The following is a 14,507-nucleotide window of genomic DNA, read 5'->3' on the forward strand; positions in this document are numbered from 1 at the left end:
TTGAAATTATTTTAAGTTTTAAAAACGGTTTAAGTCATTTTAAATTTGTTCAGTTTTTGAAGATGTGTGCTGACTTTTTTTTTTTTTTGAGTAAAACATAGACATAACAATGTAACGACTTCGTAGCTAATAACTAGTTTTACTGTATTAACATTAGGCTACCTGTAGTAACGTCGCTATTTTAGCTAAGGGGTTTTATGGTTATGATTTTTTTGTACAAGGAGACTGATTATTAATGTTACATATGCCAAATAGGAGCACAGTTTTAAGAATTATGTGAAAAGCATAGCCTAAAAGTTTAAATGTTCTGTTTCATTTTATAACTGTTTTTAAAATGCAAGAACACATCCTGTGTGTTGTTTGGAACCGCGCCTATGATGCCAAAAAAAAAATGCTGCTCGCTCCTTAAGATTCACGTTTATCCCAAGACATTCTGCCCTCAAATGCGTTATCAAGGCAGCTCACAATGGTTTGAGACACCGCCAGTGTGTTTGGCGTAATACTGGGTTTGTAGCAGCAGCACTACTCGCGTAAATCAGCGTTGTTTAATATCATGGGCGGGAGCTTCGCTTCTCCCACGCTACACACACAGTTATTCCAACACTCTGGAAAACACTGCGGGAGAACAAGAGCAACAATGTGGACTTTCCAGACTACAGCTCTTACGATATGTAAGTTTTGTTTATCAGTATTCTTCCATAAATACAACTGCCACTGGTTTTCATTTGATACAGCTTATGTTTGACTAAGAGTTTGATGGTGTCCATGATTTACTATTGTTTTTAACATTACCAGATGTTTGGGATTTTGGGTTCTGTAAGGTACCAGTACATGGAGTAGCCTACAAAGTTGTTTACGGTGCTTAAAAGTTCTTAACAGGATTCAAAACTAATTTTAGTTCTAACCTGAAACTTTATCTCACTTATTATTTCTATTTTTTTCATTTCTAGTATAAAAGTAGGGAAAGAAAGGTCCAAGTATGCAGTATTTATAAAGTGTGTGGTCCAAAATCAGCATTCAATGTAAACTTTTTTAGGTTTGGTGTTGCAGTGCCAAATTTGATGTCTTCAAGTTTTCAAACTATTTATAGTTCTAGTTCTACTTTGTTTTTCTTATTATTTCAAATTTTAAGTATACTTAATAGTTGAGGAAGAATGGTTCAGTATGCAGTATTTGTGAAATTTTATTTGGTCCAAAATCAGCATCCATTATAAATGTATTTATATAGTGTCGGGTTTAGTGTTTAAAGGTTTATGTGCATCTCATCCGGTTTTCCGCATGCCACATTTAACTCTCCATCAGGTCAATAAGCGTTCCCATGTGATATTCATTTCAATAATTAGGAACAGACTCTACTGTAACCAGAAGCCAAAATGATTAACCATGCATAGTTCACACAATGTTTCAGTGATGTAATAGTTTACACATTAAAATGAAATAGAATGGATGAGTTACATAACTATATTTCTGTTCTATCTATCTATCTATCTATCTATCTATCTATCTATCTATCTATCTATCTATCTATCTATCTATCTATCTATCTATCTATCTATCTATCTAGACTTTAATGTAAGTGAATATGTAAACTAAAAAAAAAAAACACCCACAGAAATATTCAGAGGCAATATGTGTGACAACTGACCTCAAGTGTCCCCTATAAATGAACTTTCATTGTACTGTATTTTAGCATAATGTGATGATATCTATATGATTCCCCTAGCCTTTGTTTTGCACACCCTGGCACAATTACCTGATCACAATGACAAGTGCGCAGAGGGAAGCTGTTACCCATCTACGGGTGATTTGCTGATAGGGAGAGCACATCGGCTTACTGCTTCCTCCACCTGCGGACTGGATGGACCGGAGAAATTCTGCATCGTGAGCCATTTGCAGGTAATGCAACAAACCTACGTCATGTACTATAAAAGTCAAACATGCAAATATATCACATACCCATGATATGTTAAATTGGTTTAAACACAAAACACTGATGAAAAACAATATTTATTTATTTATTTATTTATGCACAATATAATTATAATGTGAAATCAAGTAACGCTTAAACCCAGATTTTATATAAATATATTTGTTTTCTTAAGTTATTTTCTCTGTCTATTGTACATGACTTATATTCAAAAATGTTATTATAATAAATATAAATGATTGTATTACAATTAAGTGAATCACAGTTGAAAATAATGAGAAAAACACAAAGTAAAACATCCAAACGCATTGCAGTAGTGATCGTTTTGGGGTAAGGAAATCTGATTGGCATGAAATTAATGTTACAATAAATCAGTTCTAAAAATAACTTTATTTTCTTTATAAATAATATATATATACAGTACTGTGCAAAAGTCTTAGGCATGTTAATACCCAAAAAAGAAGGTTGTCTCAGTTTTTTCTGTTTCTTCATGTAATCACAGACGGATACACAAATCTCACTGGATTATTACAATTAATGGCAAAAAGAATGTTTGGAAATGTAAACTGATATTTCCTACTGACACACTACAGCAAAAGATATGAATAAGTGACTTAAAACCATTTTTTGGGGGGGAGGTCTTACATGCCTAAGACTTTTGCACAGTACTATATATATATAATATATATATGTATGTCGTACACATGCCGTATATAACCTAAAACATCTGTGTGATTTGATCATAATCTTTCTATATGTTGTTGGGTGGGTAACACAGCATTCGGTTTGTCTTCCCACATTCACTGTCTGATGAACAATCGGATCACTGTGTGAAGAGTATGTGGTGGGAGGATGAAGGACCCTGTCAGATGTTCCAGACCCCTTTAGGCCACTGTTTTGCCCTTTACACTTTCTGTGTGGCCATCAGAATAAAAGTCTGACTGTAAATGCCAACAAGTGATATGCTTGTGATTTGAACTATGTGTAGGCTAGATAGGATCTGGAACTCAACCGTCCATCACATCTAGCACACGCGATTTTGGTTATCTGGATTTGTAAATATGAGATGCTATCAAACCTTAAAATTTAGGGAAATAGTTTACACAAAAAGAAAGATTCTACTCAGCTTTATGACATTACAAATCCTTATGACTTTTTTTCATCTGTGGAGTGCAGAAGGAGATGTTTTGCCCTGGTTGCTCTCTTCCTTATAATGAAAAAGTATCCAAAGTGTCATTAATTAGTCCATTCATGCACTATATTTCTTTTATAGTCATACAATATAGGGTTTTGTGAGGAAAGAACCCAAATTTAAGTTAAAATCTTGCCCTCTTGCCATTGATTTCAAATCTTATTTACACTTGCCAATAATTCTGAATAATATTTCAGAGCTTCAGTGGGAGGTATCAATATTACAGCAAAATCCAGACATGGTTGAATGACTTTAAAAACTAGAATACAGCTCATTAAATAGCAAACATATTAATTTAGACTGCTTTTATAGTGTGTTTTTGTCCGTTTTGGAGCTGTGCAGCACTAGTGTCTATTCACTTTCATTGTAGGGAAAAAATGTAGGAATGTAGGAAAATGACTTTTTATATTTATGTTGTTTTGCTTGACCAAGTTAGTTCGATTTAGCCTGTGTAAGTTTTGCTGTGTATACATGTGTTTATGTTGGTGAGTCATGCGCATGAGAGGGTGATAAAAACAGGTGCACATCCAGAACATCTGGATTCCTGCTGTCCGCATGAATGTGCTTTTCATTCCGCCAACCCCCAAAAGACTGTATACGTCTCACATGCTCCAATAACATCTGCATCTCGATCTCTGTCCATTGTCAGGAGGAGAAGAAATGTTTTGAATGCGATTCCCAACGGATGTACAATGAGTTCACCTCCCCCAACAGCCACACCATTGAGAATGTGGTGACAGCCTTCACTCCCAACCGCCTCAAAACCTGGTGGCAGTCCGAGAACGGTGAGTTCTCGCACAACAATAAGAACAATCACAAATAATCTCATCGGTATTTCAGTTCTTTTTCCTACACAGATTCCTCAGATTTTCATATGCCTCTTTTAGACATTTAGAAGTGATTTCAACAATGTCTCAAACTAAGCTCAGATGTACGAAGATAGTTGCATTCAAAAGTTAGATCTCATGAAATCAAATATTTCTCATCAAATTCTTTTTGGCTCTGTATTCTGACTGTATGCCAGCAGTTGTCTTTTATTTGTGTGTATTTTTATCAGGAATTTTAGGAGGAAACTCCTGAGACCAAGTTGATACTTTAAGGGATAGTTCACCCAAAAATGAAAATTCTATTCTATACCTATATAGATATTTTGAGAAATGTAGTCAATGGTCACCAAAATTGTTTCCTTACCAGCATTCTTCCAAAATATTACCATAATGTTACCAAAATGTATTATTTAGTGTTCCAAAGAAGAAAGAAATGCATAAAGATTTGGAATGACATGAGAGTGAGTAAATGATCATTAATTTGATAAATGAAACATAAATCTCCTGAGCTATCAAGGATCAATAACATTTTCAACTGTCACTCAAATATTCTGAAAACTAATAATATACACATTTATATGTCACAATTCTCATATCATTGGTCCCAAAAGAACCTACTGTGTCTCATGGCAGGAATTTGGGTTGACAAATAGAGAGAGGAATGGAGAAAAAGGAAAAGAAAAAGTTCAACTGACAGGAAGTAGTGGGAATGAGAAAGTGAGAGCTGGGATGAATGCAACCGCTGGGCGTGGGAAACAGCTGGCCTGCTCTCTCCCTAGCGACTGGCTTCCACAACACTCACGCTACCAGACTCAATCCATGGGTGTGGCATGGCATCACTAATTTAGGGAATTTATGATATTGGATGCTTTATTTGGCATAGTGCTGCACTTTTGTTACGCCCTTGTTCCCTGTAAATGTAAAAAAGAAAATGTGATTTTTTTCTTAAAACTGTTTCAAGGATGTTTGTTGTGATTTTAAAGATAAAAGCAATGAATGTTTTTTGGTTAACAGTGGCGATAGTTTATTAATGGACCACTTGCAAGTCAAGTTTCTTCGTTATTCATGACCGGTTTCCAGTATTTGACTAATATAATTAAACAGATTTTTATTTATTTTTTTTATTTTTTTGCTACTGTACCTTTAAGAACATGATAAGTAGATTACCTCTGTGTATGGAGCTCTAAAGGTGCTCATATCTTCTCAGCTTTTGCAAAACTTTTGTGTTCCCTAGAGAACGTTGTGTAGGTGGGAGGACAATTTTTTATATAGTTTTATCCTAGTATGTATATTAGGGGTGTAACAATATATTGTGTCACAATATAGCGCAATACAAAAATGCAACTATGTATTGTGGATAGTGACAATATGTATTGTGTATAGTTCACCCAAAATAAAATTCCTGTGTGAGGAAAAAAATTCAAGTTTACAGAGTTTTAGTGTCAGTACTAAATTAAACTCCTATATATAATGTTGAATATAATGTATAATAATGCAATGGGGGAATATTTGTGGGTATTGCCACATGTAAAAAGTGGCCTACATTATTTTAAATATATCTAGTCAGTGACAGAGTGCAAGCATATTCGTCTATAATAATACTGTATTTTCAGCTTCAGAATCATGAATATTTTTATTCTGGTGTCACCATTGTTCTGTGCATTGGGTTACCAGCACCAAGTCCAAGCCTATTAATTTCCATCCAAAATGTAATATCAAATTTAGCATTTTAATCAACAGTACATTTTTTGTTAACCTTTTATCATATGTCTTGGAGTATCGCAATAATATCGTATCGTGAGTTTAGTATCGTGATATGTATCGAATCGTGACATGAGGGTATCGTTACACCCCTAATTCGCCGCAGGGCCCCTTCAAGCTCCAGTTGCACCGCCCTAACGTTGGCCCTGTTTATAGTGAATTTATAACAGCCAAGGGTCCATGTAGCTTACACTGAATGAGAAATGAATGTTGCGACTGTTAAAAATGCGCTTACTATATATATACAGTGTGCCCAGTATGTGTGAAGTATGAAGGTATGAATGCAATTTGGATGTACTACAACCGCCTTGTTGTCATTGACATGTAACACACAGCATGATTTGGGTTGCCAGTGTCTATTGGATGCACACTTTAGAATCTCGGGAAAAGTAATAGGTCTATTACATTTCGCCTGCTGTTTTATAAATACTACAAATTCTGACACTAGTAATTTCATGTAATGTTTTGCACCTACAGTATACTAGTAAAACAAACACATCCCGGTACAGGAATAGTCTTTTTGGACTGGGGAGGAAGTTTTGACTACTGAAACTTACAGTATGTTTACATAAGACTGTGAACTCTTGTTTCAAAAGATCAAGGAAATTTCTTTTTCATTAAACAACACACCGTCTTCGATATTTTGTGTGAGGAAACTATTCGTGCCAGATTGCTTGGAGTGAACAAGTATTTAATATATTACTATGCTTTTCTAAAACCGTATTAAAAATGAGTACTTTTGTTGGAGCCGATAGTCTCGTTGCGCCTCATTCATTTCTTTCCTGGCTCATTTATCCATTCCTCTCCATCAGGAGTTGAAAATGTGACCATTCAGCTGGATTTGGAGGCCGAATTCCACTTCACACACCTCATCATGACCTTTAAGGTGAGACAGAGAGAGTCTCTCACACACAAACACACGGAACTAGAACACAGTCTTGTGGAATGTTGAACATATGTGTAGATAAGTGTTTTCCTTTGAATCCAGGGCTGCATCTCCCAAAAGCATCGTAGAAACCTTTGGCACCAGTTGTGTCTACGATCTACTTCAGCTTTCTGCTTCTGGGAAACTTTTTCAGGTTTTTTTTTCAGGATCTGATCCTCTGTAAATTTAAACTTTTCGCTTTTTTCCGCAGACCTTTCGACCCGCAGCCATGCTGATTGAACGTTCTGCAGATTTTGGGCGGAGCTGGCAGGTGTACCGATACTATGCTTTCGACTGCACTGAATCCTATCCGCACATCCCTCGGGGGCCAATCAAAAATGTGGATGATGTCATTTGCGACAGCCGCTATTCTGGCATTGAGCCATCGACAGAGGGAGAGGTGTGTGATATACATTCATATAGACAAATATATATATAAAACAAAGTTCTGTCATGAAACTCTTGATGTCGCAGGCTGATAGGTCCTTAAAGTCCCTGTAAAGGCAATTCTAAAAAAAAATTCTAAACACATTATAAATGTTAGAAATGTATTGATAAAACATATTACAAAGACTGTGAACTGTGAAGTACTGAATTGTGGAGTTAGACCGTTAAACAGTTTTTCACCATTGCTGTGTTCCGGATTTTTTGGGCGGGGCTAAAACGGGGGCTCGATGACGCACTGGAGCCCCTGAGCTCCTGGTCACGCCCCTACTTGATGACGCATCGGAGCCCCTGACGCTGCCCCTCCCCTAACAATATAGCACATTCATTCACATCAGTTTGCGGATCGCGAGTTACTGTCAGTTCTCAGTACTATTAGTTACTACAGCCTACAGTTTGCTAGCTAGCTATGCCTTCGTCACGGAAATGCGTACTACCTGGATGCGATCACGTACAAAACAGATCGGTGTCCTTATTTAAATTTCCGAAAAACGATCACATCAAGAGGTAGATTAATTTTGTGAAGAGCCACCTTGATGGAGAGCTTAGGATCACCGCCAAAATCCGCCTCCGCCGATCATTTTACACAGGATAGTTTTATAAACTTTCGTCGGAGACAACTGGGATTCACTGATAATCCGCTGTTACTGGTGAATGGGGCCGAACCGATTATCTCCCGCCTCGGCCTTCATCCTCCCGTCGCGCCGACAACTGGTGCCATCGTCAGCTGGCTTTCGTCAGCTTTCCCGCGAGTGGGCGTGGTTTCAGCGCAGCTAGCGGACACGCCCCCAGCGTTTGAGAGCAGAGACTACTGCTCATTTTTGCAAGATTTTGATAGCTTATTTTATGTACTTGCCGGCTTTTTTTATCATTCAAATTTGGCTGGGTGGCTAATAACACCTTATTCTGTGGTGTGACAAACTCAGAAAACATACTTAATTTTGACTTTACAGGGACTTTAACTCAATCTTCTGGCAATCACATCATTCTCAATAGGGCACAGCTGATTGGTTTAGCGCACTTTTAGAAACCCTCCACCTTCCCCAGCTCCACCTGTATAGATCTGCTACGGGTAACTCATGTACGCTATATTGTACAGCAGCAGCATGTCTTACTTGCTCAAAGCAGTGTGTCATGTATGTATTGGCAATAGCAAGTCCTGTACTTGCTCTGCTGCAGCAGCAATAACAGCAGCGTAGCAGAGCTATTCCACCAAGACCAAACATATCAACATTGTCACACCCATCACCATGCCAAACACTCAGAGAGTTGTCATGACAGAAGTGCTTATACATACTATTTAAACAGTATCTAGATACTTATAAATACAATCCTGAGTCACTGTTCTTGTGTACTTGTGAACAGGTCATTTTTAGGGTACTTGATCCTGCATTTAAGATTCCTGACCCTTACAACCCACACATTCAAAGTAAGTAATTAGCACATCAACACGGCAAATCTCTTGACCAGTTGAAAGTTTTGTGGTGCTATTTGTGCCTGGCAATTTCACCGAATATCCATTTTTTTAATGATTCCAAAAATGGAAAGTTCAAAGACAAAATTCACACTTGTTTATCTGGTGCATAATACCTTTAGAACATTATATTGGTATTTTCATTTACATAATTTCATTTAAATAGGCAACTGGCAAAAAAAAAATCTGGTTTTCAGTGTGCTTTGCTTTCTGGAAATTAACAGTATACTATTGAATTTTCCTGTAACAGTTGAACTGTTGAGCTTGTCTAGGCTAAAAATAAGTGTAAACATAACGAAATACTGGGAAAAATGACAAAAAAATTCTTTCCAAAAAACATTTTTGGTAGATTTTCTAACCCATTAAAATTTAGTAGTGATGAATTGACTGGTTTTCAAATGAAAATCACATTTAAAATCACATTTCAAAATGTAACTATTCATTTCAATTTTCAGCATTAAACTGATTAAATAATGTGACTATATCCTGTTAATATCTTGAAGACACAAATGTGGCACAAATTGCATCATTTTCTGAGAACGAATCACTGTTAATCAAGTTGGAAATTTAAATAAAAATAACTGTTGTCTTTGAGTATGTGTATATTTGTTTTTGTCTGACTACTGAAATACCTTTGTTCACACAGACCTAATGAAGATCACAAATCTCCGCATACGGATGGAAAAGTTGCACACTCTAGGTGATAATCAGTTTGATGACCGAGAGGAAGTGAGAGAGACATATTATTATGCTCTCTATGACATGGTTGTCCGTGGCAACTGTTTCTGCTATGGCCACGCCTCCAAGTGTGCCCCAGTCGGCAATGAGGCAGGGGTTGATAGCATGGTAAGTAAACGCAACAACAACATTCACAAACCAATCACTTGCACTGTTCACCTGTGTGTGTGTGTGTGTGTGTGTGTGTGCAGGTTCACGGTCATTGCATGTGCAATCACCACACTACTGGACTCAACTGTGAGGAGTGTGAGGACTTTTACCATGATCTGCCCTGGAGACCAGCATTGGGCCGAGAGACAAACGCATGCAAGAGTATGACAAACAGCCCACAGTTAATCACAAAAGAATTATTAGATCAATTATAATAATTGTATTATATTATATTATTCAGAAGCCATACTGAATATTATTCACTAATCTGGTGTTTGCTTCTTTCTCATTCTCTCAGGATGTGAGTGTAATCATCACTCACATTCCTGTCACTTTGACATGGCGGTGTATCTGTCATCGGGAAACAGGAGTGGAGGAGTATGTGATGACTGTCAGCACAACACACAGGGCCAATGGTGTGAGAACTGCAAACCTTTCTACTACAAGCACTCTCACAGAGACATCAGAGACCCCATGATCTGCACGCGTGAGTGTGTTTAACGCTCTCAAAATGGATGCATTTAAATCTGTTCCTATGCAGAAAGGATGCTGTAAAGTGTTACTTGGAGCAAAGTTACATGATAAATGAAACATGATGAATCTGTGTTTGTGTTTGGTGAATGTGATTTCACCAAGTACAACATGTTCCTGGATCACCATCTTTGTTGATCCTGGAACAACATTCCTATCAACCAATTAGATTTGAGGGACATTTTTACAGTTTATATCAAGTTTAGGCTTACAATCATGGTTAGGTGCTTCTACATCAATGTTATTCACCTATCATTCCCCTCTGATATTAGGGATAACTGATGGGTAGGGTTAGGCTTAGGAATAGGGATAGGACTACATTTTCAGACAGGAATGTTGTTCCAGGATCAACTAAATATGTTGAGTCTTACTTGGTTTGTGTTTAGCCTGTGACTGTGACCCACGTGGTTCTCTGAACGGAGGCTTATGTGACAGCGCTACGGATGTCCTAAGAGATACGATTGCTGGCCAGTGTCGCTGCAAATCTAATGTGGAGGGACAACGTTGTGACCACTGTAAAAAGGGACACTATGGCCTCAGCGACGACCCATTAGGCTGTCGGCGTGCGTAAACACACACACACACATATACACACAAACAGCTTGTTTCATGTTCTTCCAAGGCTTTGACCTCTGAAAGACTTCCTGTTTTCTGGAGTCAGTGTGTATGATCATGTCTGTCTTTCTTTTGTGTGTGAACCCAGCATGCAGCTGTAATCCTCTAGGCACACTCTCCGCAGGAAGTCCTTGTGATATTCAGACAGGAAGCTGTTATTGCAAACGTCTTGTGACTGGACAAAATTGTGAGAAGTGTCTGGTAAGAGAGCATTGTGTATGTGTGTTTTGGGTTTGTGTTTTTGTGCTTGTGCATAACACAGTTTTCCCTTTCAGCCTCAGCACTGGGGTCTCAGTAATGATATGGATGGCTGCAGACCATGTGACTGTGACATAGGTGGGGCTTTACATAATAAGTAAGTACCTGTATTAGATTTGTTAAAAAAAGAATCCGTTATCATGTCATTTAATACAATTTTTAAAAACAAATTAATTTATACAGGCCAACATAAATATTCTTCCATATATTTTGTTTGCTCTGTAGTTGTTCTCAGCAAACAGGGCAGTGCGCTTGTAAGGAGCATATGTTTGGTAGGCGTTGTGACCAAGTGCATTCTGGGTACTACTTCGCAGCACTTGATCACTACATTTATGAAGCTGAGGATGCTTCCTTTGGACCGGTAGGTGTCACTCAGGAACACTGGCCTTCATTCATGAAACACAAGTAGAAAAAAAATCGGTAACACTTTACAATAAGGTTCATTGGTTAACATTAGTATTAACTAATATTAACTAACAATGAGCAAAACATGTGTTACAGTTTTTCTTTGTTAATGTTAATTAATGAAATTACAACTGTTCGTTGTTAGTTCATGTTAGCTCAGGTTCATTAAATAATATTAACAGATAACACTTTTCATTTAAATAATGTATTAATAAATGTAGAAATTAGCAGATTAATAAATACTTTAGAAGTTTTTTTCAGTGTTGGTTCATGTTAACTAATGTAGTTAACTAATATTAACAAATTAAACCATATTGTAATGTGTTACCATAAACTCTTTTGTAAACATTTAAAAAATGTAACATTTTTAACAATTTACATAATATTAGTCTTACAAACCTATTGAATGTGACAGTTTACATAACAATGATTTTGTGAACAAACAGCATGTGAAAGTTCGTACAGAGAAACTAAATAGTGATTAATGTGACTAAATTTACATAAGAATGGTTTTACGAGCTAACTGAATGTGAAATTTAACAAGAATAGTCTTATAAAGAAATAAAGTGCAAAGATTTACTTAGAAAATTTACGTAAAAATGGTTTTGTACTAATTGAACCTGAACAAATTAAGGACATCTCGTTATGTTATTTGCTTTTATGAAAAAACTGAATAAGAAGATGTATCTAAAAATACTTTTAACAAAGATATACACAGAAATTTGCTTTGCTAATTCTGCTGTTCTGATTCTGATGAGTGTTTAAGTTCTTCACGGTAACATGTAACAGAACCTTACGTGTAAATGCGAGTCTTTATTGATTGTATGCAGGCAGTAAAAGTGGTTCAAAGACCATTACCTCTGGATCGTAAACCCACCTGGACGGGTACAGGATTTGTCAATGTACCAGAGGGTGAAACACTGAGATTCAACGTTTACAATTTACCACGATCTATGGAATACAACTTAATGATCCGCTATGAACCACTGGTAATGAACACACCTACAATATTCAATTTACAACTTACATACATGTTCACAAACAAGCAAGCACATGTGTTTAATGCATTTATTGTAGTTGCCAGATGAATGGGAGCAGGTTGTAGTAAACATAGAGCGGCCCAGAGCCAGTTACCAAACAGCACACTGCACTTCAGCATACAATGATGAACAGACCATCTCACTGCACCCTGGATCCAGGTAAGGTTGCATTAGCGTGTGTGCAGTGTTTTGTTTTGTTTATTGTGTACTTGACTCCTGATTGTGTGTTTGTGTGTTTCAGATATGTAGTTCTGCCTAGTTCAGTGTGTTTGGAGAAGGGTCAGAACTACACAGTGAAAATTAGCTTCCCACAGTACTCATCATACAGCTATCATTCTTCTCCTCACACACTTGTTGATTCAGTAAGGTTATTTCATTTTCACTCGGAAATTGCAAGTCAATTTCAGAAATAATTACAAAGAAATGCAAGTAACGCATTGAATTAAAAATGACATTTTGAAAAAAGACTGAAAAAGAAAAACTAATAATGTTTTATTGACAATTTTGAACAATATTTTGTTTTACAGTGCATGAATATAACATAAGCCAACCAACATTCGCAATTACACACATATCTACTAATGCAAATAAATGTTTCCTTTAGCTCTACATGCACAACCATCAAACACAGTGGTTTGTTGCAATAATCATGCCTAATGTCTTGAACCTTTACTTCTAAACTCTGTAGATAGTGCTTCTGCCAGAGGTGCAAGACCTGGATCTATTTTGTGAGGGACCCCAGCAGGAGGAGGACTGGGAGATGTTCAAGAAATACAGATGTATGGAACGGAGCCAGAGTGTTAATAAAATCCCCTTAACGGATATTTGCAGAAACTTCATCTTCAGTGTGTCGGCACTACAACACAATGGAGCTCTGGGTGAGACAGTCAGAAGAATGACAAATGTTGCAAAATTTATTAAAGTCCTCCCGTGGTGAAAATCAAGCTTTTAATGTTGTTTATATGTCTAAGTGGTGTTTTAATATGCTTTAAAGGGATGGTTCGGCCAAAAATGATATTAAACCCATGATTTACTCACCCTCAAGCCGTTCGAGATGCATATGTCAATCATTTTTCAGACGAACACATTTTCAGTTATTTTAGAAAATGTCTTAGATCTTTCAATGGTTATAATGTCAAGTTATGGGGTCCACTCCTTCAAGTCCCAAAAAATGTGCATGCATCCTTCACAAAAGTAATCCATCCGGCTCCAGGGGGATAAACGAAGGCCTTCTGAGGGTAATCCGTGCGGTTTTGTCGCAAAAAGATATATATTTAAAACTTTATAAACGGAAATAACTGGCTTCCGGCAACGGTCGACGCGCGTTCACGGGAGATGGATGCCGCCGTATGACGTAGGACGTCAGGCTTGAGGGTGAGTAAATCATGGGTTTAATATCATTTTTCGCCGAACTATCCCTTTAAGACAAACCATGTGCAAAGTCAACACCATTGCTGAGTATTTTCTCCTTAAAACTGCAGTGAACCAAAGACAGTCTCAAAAATGTGTTTCTGACGTCACAAACTACCTTGTAACCAATCAGGTCAACGTGTAATCGTCAACGAGTGGATCTCTGAGCTGGTGCGAGTGAGTGGAGGCGGGGCTAATTTGCATATTCATAGAACTGCCTATACTAAATGAGGCAAGGGTGTAGAATTACAATCAAGTCTATTTTAAGGCATGACGTTTTTTTTTTTTCAAGGAAAAAACGCTTAAATATGTCATTTTGGTGATCAAATATGAGTTTTAAAGGATAAAATGATTGATTTCAGGAGGACTTTAAAACTAAGCATGAAATAGTCTAAATAGCCTGAGAAGGCATTGCTTGATTAGGCAGCAAAGCTTTTGGTCGCAGTCATTATATTGCTATTTAGTTCGACGATGCTGGTGGTGCAGAAATTGCACACTATAATTTTAAAAGTACATTCTTTATAATCAAAAGCAAGTACATATTTTTTGTCCTTAGCACAAGGTTGCCAATCAAGCATTTGCTGCCTGTCTGATTAAAAACCAATTGTCTCTCAATTATTTATCACTGGCAGAGTGTAGGTGTGACCCACGAGGTTCTCTGAGCACAGTGTGTGACGTTAACGGTGGGCAATGTCAGTGTCGGCCCAATGTTTTAGGGAGGAACTGCGACGCCTGTGCCCCGGCCACCTACCAGTTTGGACCCTCGGGATGTAGACGTTAGTGAACACTACGCATATGCACAACAACACA

General features: G+C 37.3%; 1 protein-coding gene across 1 annotated transcript in view; it reads left to right on the forward strand.

Annotated features, from left to right (window-relative positions):
• Positions 1–481: 481 nt before the first annotated feature.
• Positions 482–14,507, forward strand: part of lamb1b (laminin, beta 1b) — a 28,687-nt gene continuing 14,661 nt past the window's right edge. Inside the window, exons 1-18 of the mRNA XM_084407506.1 lie at positions 482–671; positions 1,724–1,896; positions 3,769–3,904; positions 6,520–6,593; positions 6,844–7,032; positions 8,442–8,505; positions 9,197–9,396; positions 9,480–9,600; positions 9,737–9,925; positions 10,356–10,532; positions 10,673–10,785; positions 10,860–10,939; positions 11,068–11,203; positions 12,078–12,236; positions 12,325–12,446; positions 12,529–12,649; positions 12,976–13,165; positions 14,330–14,473. Of these exons, the coding sequence (XP_084263632.1) occupies positions 554–671; positions 1,724–1,896; positions 3,769–3,904; positions 6,520–6,593; positions 6,844–7,032; positions 8,442–8,505; positions 9,197–9,396; positions 9,480–9,600; positions 9,737–9,925; positions 10,356–10,532; positions 10,673–10,785; positions 10,860–10,939; positions 11,068–11,203; positions 12,078–12,236; positions 12,325–12,446; positions 12,529–12,649; positions 12,976–13,165; positions 14,330–14,473 (2,506 nt within the window). The 5' untranslated portion in view covers positions 482–553. The remainder of the gene's footprint in view (positions 672–1,723; positions 1,897–3,768; positions 3,905–6,519; positions 6,594–6,843; positions 7,033–8,441; positions 8,506–9,196; positions 9,397–9,479; positions 9,601–9,736; positions 9,926–10,355; positions 10,533–10,672; positions 10,786–10,859; positions 10,940–11,067; positions 11,204–12,077; positions 12,237–12,324; positions 12,447–12,528; positions 12,650–12,975; positions 13,166–14,329; positions 14,474–14,507) is intronic.

Source organism: Rutilus rutilus (assembly GCF_951802725.1).
Source record: "Rutilus rutilus genome assembly, chromosome: 4".
Lineage (NCBI taxonomy): Eukaryota > Metazoa > Chordata > Actinopteri > Cypriniformes > Leuciscidae > Rutilus > Rutilus rutilus.